This window comes from Buceros rhinoceros, unplaced genomic scaffold (genome assembly GCF_000710305.1).
Source record: "Buceros rhinoceros silvestris isolate BGI_N320 unplaced genomic scaffold, ASM71030v1 scaffold6716, whole genome shotgun sequence".
In the NCBI taxonomy this organism is placed as follows: domain Eukaryota; kingdom Metazoa; phylum Chordata; class Aves; order Bucerotiformes; family Bucerotidae; genus Buceros; species Buceros rhinoceros.
Genome location: NW_010418005.1, coordinates 9,484 through 18,259, shown reverse-complemented (window position 1 = coordinate 18,259; position 8,776 = coordinate 9,484). Strand labels below are relative to the sequence as shown.

General features: G+C 42.3%; 1 protein-coding gene across 1 annotated transcript; it reads left to right on the top strand.

Moving 5' to 3' along the window:
* The first annotated feature begins 30 nt into the window (after positions 1-30).
* On the top strand, positions 31-4,184 carry KCTD7 (potassium channel tetramerization domain containing 7). The gene is made up of 4 exons (XM_010138364.1): positions 31-220; positions 1,021-1,190; positions 2,848-3,026; positions 3,535-4,184. The coding sequence occupies exons 1-4, from the start codon at positions 77-79 to the stop codon at positions 3,909-3,911; spliced, it is 870 nt and encodes a 289-aa protein (XP_010136666.1). The 5' UTR covers positions 31-76; the 3' UTR covers positions 3,912-4,184.
* Positions 4,185-8,776: the final 4,592 nt, after the last annotated feature.

Sequence of the window (8,776 nt, the reverse complement as noted above, 5' to 3'; positions counted from 1 at the left end):
AGCCGCTGGGTCTGGTTCCCCGTCCAGCACTGCCACGGCCGCCTCCCCAGCAGACCTGCCTGCCAGAGCCAGAGGGATGGTGGTAGTTACGGGCCAGAGCAAAGTGAGCGGGAACCCGGATGATGCCATGTCGAGCTCGGATGGGGAGGATGATTTCCAAGAGCCAGCCACTCCTACTGCAACCCAGGCAGGACAAGCGCTACCTCTGCTGCCTCAGCAGGTGAGAGCTTTCCCGTGCCGCTCGTCTGGTAAGGTCCGGTTATTGTGGCACGTACTGCTCAGGTGCCAGAGAATTCCGGATTCCTTTGCTGAGGTATCATGGATGTCCGGTTCAGTTGCCAGCTGAATAAAAAACAAGCCTCATGAATTTTACTCCGGTAGCTTCGCAGCATTTCTCAGGATTGCTGTCCATATTTGGATTTGACAGATACAACTCGGTGTTTATTCTGGTACCAAGGCATCGTAAAGGTGTGGTGTTAAGATTTTAGGCCTGCTGAAAACCTAACATAAATACAGTATCACTGGCATTTCTTCAGTGTAGAGTAACGTATAGGATAGGACTGTAAAGGAACCAGTAAAGCAGCAGCCAAGTGCAAGTCCTGAGGTTGGCCTGAGATTTGCTGCCTTTTGGGTGTGTGGGGGTGTGTCTGTTGTGGGTGTGTGCAAGGATGGGGAGGATTTTTTGTTTTGTTCTTTCCTTTTGAAGAGCTGGGAGGAGGCATTCATGCTTTTACTGACTGCCTGGCGTTAAAGCTGAGTGGTTACTGCTATTCCAGATTTCCGACTAAAATTAAACCATTCACTGGTTACACCCAGAAGCCAGGCAAACTGTTCGAGTTGTTAACCCCTGAACCTTGCTGTTCTGTGGCGGCAGGCCGGGAAAGAAGCATTTATTGGACCAAGTTGTGTCACCATGGCAAGGACCATGTGCTGCATCTTCTACAAGCTGTCACCCTTTTGGCCAGAACATGTCTGTAGGGGACGTGGGGCTCTTTTCTGACGATGTGGTGGCTTTTGCAGTTCCCAGAAGTGGTTCCACTGAACGTGGGAGGCATGTACTTTACAACACGGCTGTCAACACTGAGACGTTACGAGGACACAATGCTGGCAGCGATGTTCAGTGGGAGACACTATATTCCAACGGATGCTGAAGGCAGATACTTCATTGACAGAGATGGAACCTACTTTGGGTATGTGCAGTGCCCTCAGTGGTGCACTTCAAAAGTTATCGCTGAAGCAAGTGATTTTAAAAGAAGAATAAGTTTTGATGTTTTGGGTTTTCCGTCTAGTTAAATCATATTTGTGTAGCAGGTAGATGCGACTCGCTGGCATCCACACCTTCGAAACACCTCCAGAGAAGAACAGACTGCAATTAAAGACCCGCTTCTTTTATTCCTAAGGGCTTAAGTTTAAAATCAGGGAAAGAAAAACAAATACTGTTTTGAAACAGTGGCTTGACTCATCCAGAGTCTCGCCTTTGAAGGTATGAGGTTGTTTGGAGGTTTTACACAAGTATGTATTTGGCATTGCTTTTCGTAAGAAGCTTTTCGGTACAACACTGTTTTTTAATTACAGTATTTATTACAGTAATTATGATGAAGAGGAAATAGAAAGAATCTAGGCTGCTTAAACAGTTCAAAGTATGATTTAACAGGGTATAATGTAACTGGTAAAAAAACACAAGCCTCAAAGAATTTTTTTTTTAAATTACTTTTGCTGGTAGGGCCATATTCCTTCACCTTCCAGATTCCTTCTTACATGTTTAGCTTTTGTTTTATTTTTAGTTAAACTAACCCTGCTCTTACTCATCAGTGATCTGTGCCTAGAAAAGGAAAGCAGCGCTCAGGGGTTGGGGCTCAGGGGTTAGGGTCTTTGCCCAAAGCACACCTCACAGTTCAACTTAGACGACTTCTTTCTCCGTCTGGACATTCCATAATCTCTTCAACAGAGAAGGATTGAATTCTTTTCAAAGCACATTTAGATTGTTCCACAGTCTGGGACAGAAATAGGTTGAGCTACTACATTTATTGGAAAATAATCGCTTCTTTGTGTTTGGCAATTCGGAAGTATGTGACGCTTTGCTGGGAAATCAGTTTGAGATGTTATCAGCCTGAGTTCAAACTCGAGCTGGAGCAGAGCGCCAAGTTCGCACGTGCTCTGTTTGCTGACATCCTAACGAAGACAGCAGCGATGCTTGTTCTGTTTGATACAGTCAATAGTTCTGCTGGGTAATGATTTAAAGTGATTTCTTTCCCTGTTAAAAGTCTTGTAGCATAACAGCGTTTCAGAACTACCAGGAAATGCTCGCTCTCTCTCGCTAGTTATTATTATTATTCCATATACCGCAAGTGCCTATGGCCCCGATCCTGTGCAGAGAACTCTCTCCTTTGCAAATGCACCCTCTGTTCAGCCAGGATCCTGGATCTGTCTGGCATAAAAAAAAATAATCCCTGCATATGATTCTCCAGCAAAATGGAAAAGATTATTTTGTCATGGACTAAATTTGAAGTACACTGACTACGATCTCTTTCCCATGAAATACTGAGTCCTCTCCTACTTTAAGTGGTTGCTCCACCTTGAACTTTTTGTATAAGGTATGATGGTATTTTTTTGGTTGAGGTTTGACATTAACAGAGGTAAAACGTGAAATGGTGACTTGGAAACTTGAACGTGGCAAATGCTTTTAAAAACGTATGTTGGAAATAGGACTCGCACTTCTTTCAGTAAGCTTAAGGATTATTGTCTCCATAGAACGGACAAGGATTATCCAGCATTTCCTCTCCTTTCCCACCTGCAACAGTTTTGGCAGAATTGTGTTAGTTTATAATATTTTTCCCCTTTTTTTAGAGACATACTTAACTTTCTACGCACTGGTGACCTGCCACCAAGAGACCGGGTGAGGTCAGTTTACAAGGAAGCTCAGTATTATTCCATAGGACCGTTGCTAGACAATCTGGAGGACATCCAGCCTCTTAAGGGAGAGAAAGTCAGACAAGCTTTCCTGGGCCTGATGCCATATTACAAAGGTAAATAAACAAAGCGGTATTGGTGGTTTCTTCCAGCGTGATTCAAGTAGTGTACATGTGCTTTCAGGTCTGCTTTCACATTTCAAACTGATTCCATTCTGCTGGAGAAGTTTCTTACGTACCTTCCATGCTCTTTAGATCTTTGAGGTCTCCACATCAGATTTGTTCCTGCTGCATCCAAGGATGTGGATTATTATGCTGTCTTAAAAGGGAGCAAGGCATGCCAGGCTCATTACTAAATGAGAAGGTTTCTCTGCCTCGGCATTTGTTCCATTAGGACCTGCAGTTGAATAAATTTGGGCGTACAGTAAAGACACCGAGTCCACAAGACAACTGAGAATCTTTAGTTACTCTATATGTAGCTACGTGCAGCTTCCCCTTGCTGCTAATGTTATGCTAACAGCAACTCGAGAAACACTGAAGTAAGGTGTTTTGCATGAAATACTTCCATTTGTTTTCTTTTACTGAGGTGCTTCATTGTTACTTTCAACTTTTTGCCGTTTTCTAGACCATTTGGAACGGATAATCGAAATAGCAAAGCTTAGAGCTATGCAAAGGAAGGCAAGATTTGCAAAACTGAAGGTCTGTGTCTTCAAAGAGGAGATGCCCATCACTCCCTATGAATGCCCACACTTCAATTCATTGCGTTTCGAGAGGAGCGAAAGTGAGACAAAGCTGTTTGAACACCACTGTGAAGTCGACGTGTCTTTTGGCCCCTGGGAGGCTGTGGCTGATGTTTATGATCTTCTGCACTGTATTGTGACAGACCTGTCTGACCGAGGGATAACTGTGGATCACCAGTGTATCGGGGTGTGCGATAAACACCTCATAAACCACTATTACTGCAAGCGGCCTATCTATGAGTTCAAGATTACTTGGTGGTGAGTGATTTCGTCCAGAGTGTGGAGGACTTTGAGACGACAATTGCTTTTCGTATTTTTGCAGCGTCTCTGGAAATGCGTTGCTGCTAACGTGTGTTGGAATCAGTCTGCTGAAATGTTGGCTAATGCTTAGTGCTGAGCGAAGGCAGCCTGGTACAGAGGTTGAGAAACCTCTGGAATCTTGAAAAACCAGCCTGAAACAAGACCGTTGGCTCAGGTACCTTTACAAGGCACAAGACAAAAATCGCCTCATGGAAGTTACGGAGAGGAGCGTCTAAAATCTTTCCAAAGGTGCCGCCTGCTGTGTGGCTTTAGTGTCATAGTTTGCAGAACGGGTATTGCAGATCTCACCTGTGGTTTTATAAAGCCAGGGTGCTAGTACTGCTGACGTAACCTGTTGAATTTTACCCACCTAGAAATGTTTTAGTCACTACTTAAACTTACAACTTTATAAAATTGAGTAACACCCAGCACTGAGATTCTGGAAATGTAATTTTGATGTACTAGATAATTTAAAAAAAAAAAAGTATTCCCTGTATATTATTAACTGTTGTCACGATTAAGCTATATTTTTTTTTTAATTAAGAATCTGCAGTGTGAATGATATTTAAATTATTTCCATTGTTATAAAAAGGAATAGCAGATTTGGAAAATATTCCTTAATGCTTTTAGGAATAATAACTGTTCACGGAAGACTTGTGCCTGTTTTTAGCCTTAGAAATTCTAAATGTTTACAGTATCTCAAAAAAAGAAGCTCTAGAGAATCAGGTCATTTACAAGGCTTTTGGTTAATGAGAAAACCCTGTATGTATGTTCCTATTAGCAGAAGTAGAAGGAATATTTAATGTATATTATTTAACTACTGACTCTCTTTACATTCTGTGATACGAAACTGTGTTCTAGAGTTAGAGTCAAATGATGATACTAGACAAGTGCTTCCTTCACCTCACCTTCTTCAGACAATTAAGTCTCATTATTAACATTCTTCATGGTCTAATATCAGGAAAAAAAGTTCAACCTTCTTATTCAAGTATTTATCCAATCATAAACCAGTGTATCTGGCTAGTAAATTTATTTCCACTCCGAAGGAGGCAGCTGTTGCAGAGTCATGTTCTTTTCCAGAGGTACTTGTTGTGCTGCTGAGAGCAGCATCTCCTCGTCCTGAAGCCGGATGTTACTGTATGTCCAAAACTGAAAGGTAGATCCAAACATCTGAAGATTTTACTCTTTGGTGAGGTGCAGAAAACGCAAGTATTTTTCTAAAAGACCCCACCTGAATGGCCTCAAAATAATCTTAAAGCAGAGAGGGAAAGAAAATGTTGCCTATTGCATTCCATTGGATTAGTTAATCCAAGCATGTTGCTTAGTTCAACTTTTGACCAAAACTCTTCAGAAACGTGTTCATTACAGTGATCAAAATTCTCAGCTGAAGTAATTTTTAGAATAATTTAAAGAACTGTATGATCAAACTGTCTTGCAAAAAAAGAGGTAAATTCTTTGCATTGTCACCCTTTTATGTATTTAATTCAGGAATTTTTAGTAAATTGTCTCTCTGAGGTGGGGCCATATGGCTCTAACGATCTCTTTTAAAACATTTTACTTACAGAGGGTCATAGTCAAGTGCTGAGTTTCAAGTCCAGAGGTTAGATTTTGAAATGGAGGGAAGGAGGAAATCAGGTGCATTTGGATCTTATTTTAAGTTTGTTTAAATTGTTTTCTTAAATATTGGCCTTTGTGTTCCAAGCTGTGGTACTTGTGTTTGACAATCCAAAATTAAGTCAAACTGAGACTAACAAAGTTTATCTGGGGTGAGAGGAAGCCTTGGTGGTGTCTTCTTTACGCTGTGACGGTGAGTCTTACACTGCAAACCACAGTTTCTACTAAAATTACGTAAGATCTCAAAGCTGATGCTTACAGCGATCTGGCTGCTTGTAGGCTTCCAGCAGTTCAGTTCAGGATTTTCAGCATCAATTTCTTTAGAGGCTACAGTGAGAATTGCAGCTTTACTGGGTTATCGGGGGGGGTTTGCCCCTTCCCTTATGTCTATTTACGTGGGACATAACTCTGGTCTGAATTTCAGCACTGCTTGCAGAAATAGAACACAGGCTGATCTAACAGTATGGGTTTGGTTTGACTTTAAGAATTTTTTGCTGTTACTCTAGACAAAATTCCCGCCTCAGTCAAGTTTGCTATTTCTTGATATGCACACACTGATATTTTATAACTGTTCCCTGTGTATCGCTTAAATAAGGCAGGCAGACTGCCTGACCAGAGAGAGAAAATGAACATCTTGGTCTGTATCTGTTGCGTCTGAATGGAAACTTGCACCTTTCAGAGCTTCTGGAAGAAGCAAACGTCAAGTGCAATACTGAAAAAGAAATCACCCAGTTGAGCCAGCGCGCTCTCGTTCCACATGTCGATTCTGCGTTGTGGCGGGTGCGAGTTAACGATGTTATTATTGACTGTGTTGTCCTAAGCAGTCGTTGTTTACAGCGATTTTTAGATGATGTTGCCTCATGTGTTCGTTTTTTGGCAGAAGCAGAAGAGTTGTGCGGGCAGGTGTCAGGGGAGTACAGTCTGATAACTGGTTTCTATAACCTTATTGACTGTTCTTGGCGTGTAGCGTAATTTTTGAAATTCTGCGTTTGCAACAAAAATGTGAGTAGCCAATCTACTAAATCCATGTTTAAGATGATGATGGTTTTGTATATCATGAACGCTTTATAATTGTCCGATTAAACTAAATGCTTATGTAATACCGCTTTTTTTTTTCTTTAGGACTTTCCTTGGTGTCTGGCTACACCAGAGGTTTGCTGGAACATCTGTACCTGCATTTCTCTGTGCTTCTGCTTAGCTCTTTTGCCACTTCATCATCTCCGTTGTCCCTTTTCCACCCTCACGCTTCCAAATACCTTGAGCTGACACCACAGGCGAATTGGCCGTGCAGTAAAGGGTCTCACGTCACCAATCTAATGCTGCTGTGAAGGTCGTGTTTGAGATCATTAGAAGGACAGTGCATGTCGGGCCATGTAGCTCGTGTCGTTTGAAAGAAAGACCTTTTTATTTCATCTTTTGAGACAAGATATGTGCCATTTTTGGGTCCAGAGTGATATACAGGAACATGTGTGGCAGATTCAACTCTCATTCCCTCTAGATAAGAAGTCTCAAATGTAAAGCACAGATTGTGTGTCTGGATGGCAGTGATTGCTCTGTTTTTTATGCATGCTGGGGGTAATGGTGGGATAGTTGAGAGTTATTTAAAAAAATAGAATTCTTAGCTATTTTCTTAGGTTGCTGCGTGTCTGAACAAAACCATTGCAGATTTTGTTGTTGCTGCTCAGTTGTGTAAAACTCTTCCCTGAAATTAGCCGGAGGGTTAAGGGTTGAGTTAAACATTGGTTTTCTGAGAAGCCTGCTTACGCCTTTGATATCCCCTGTCTGAGTGACTGAACAATCACTTGTCCCAGAGGTGTTCGGTGTAGGAAAAGGTAAAGGCTAGTATCGGTACAGGAAAACCAAGAATCCTCTGTGATTCTCAACGAGTCCATGAAGAGAATCAGTACTTGTTAATCCAGCTGTGGTCTCTGTTCTGCTCCCCTTAGATGCTTGTGGCTTCTGCTGTCAGATACGTAGCTGCAGGGCTGGGTCTGGCTAGCACAAGACCTTGAAGGCAAAAGTCGAAGACTTGTGTCATGTGAGAAATGTGCTGATTTGCATAAGCATATGTCTGGCCTTTTCTGAAGTGATTGTATGTGTAGGTATTGTGAAAGAGAGGGAGCTTGGCCAGGGCTTTTATTTACAGTTCTTGGTGTTTTCCTAGTGGCATGTGAAGCCGAGTGAGGTTGCTGATCCCGGTCCCCCGGCACCGAGTGCCGCTTGTTTCAGCTGTGTACTGCACTGAGCATGGCTGGTTTTTGCAAACATGAGAGTGGGAGGGAATTAGTTCTGCGGTGTGTTTCTGCAGGGAAAGTCCTCACCGGCTCTGAAGGAAGGCATTGGGGAGATCCTAGTCCACGCTCCCCCACATCTCCATTTGTTAGATGAAGTGTGAGACACGTAAAGAGTCAAGATGTCTAGATAGAAGGTTCCCAGTCAGGCAGTGACTCTGACCCCATTCCCCCTTGGCCCTTGCCCCTTTCTCTACCCTTTAACCTGTACAACTCTCACATGCCGGTGTTGTACTTCTCTCTGCTGCACCCTCAGATTTGTTTGCAAGGTGAATACTTAGTTTGTTTTAAATTAAAGGGTTTGTTTTAACATCACAGTATGGTGATTGGTAGTTGCTAAAGAATCAGTAAAAATCTTATTACTGAGAAAAATACCTGAATAAACGAATTAAAAATCCTTAGTTATTAAATAATCACTTCAATTTCACTCTTCTGATTGATTTTTATTTTTTTCCTAAAGACTGTTGAGAAATGTAAACTCTTCTCTGAAGAGCTTACATCTGTTTCATTGTAATACGTGTTCAGGCTAAGTACCTGTGTTTTGGGGTTTGAAGGCTGTGTTTATTGCTTGCTCTGAGCTGAAGGATAACTGCGGGATCTTTCATATGCTTGCTTTTTTCTTAAAATACTTAGAGATATAATTAAAGGTCATGATTTTCTAGCTTCATTTGGCATTTGCAGCCCCTGGGAACCTCCTTTCCCAGCTTTATTCTCACTGCTCGTTCTCGTTTATAGATGACCTGGGGCAGGTGCCATGATGAGGAAGATGATGGAAGTGCCAGCAGGGCAAGTCTACTGTCAGAGCCGATGGTTGGCACTGTGGAGTGTTCTCCCCATTTTATTTCAGCTCTTGTGCTGTGTGAGGCAGAGGAACGTTCACCCCCATTTATGTGAGTGTGGTGTGTTAGGGGGGTGGGAAAAT

Bases quoted from the DNA above. Each gene is read 5' to 3' on its own strand.
- KCTD7 (XM_010138364.1), top strand. From the start codon at position 77: ATGGTGGTAGTTACGGGCCAGAGCAAAGTGAGCGGGAACCCGGATGAT. The intron at 1,191-2,847 runs GTATGTGCAGTG...CCCTTTTTTTAG, and splicing joins AGAGATGGAACCTACTTTGG to AGACATACTTAACTTTCTAC. The intron at 3,027-3,534 runs GTAAATAAACAA...GCCGTTTTCTAG, and splicing joins CCTGATGCCATATTACAAAG to ACCATTTGGAACGGATAATC.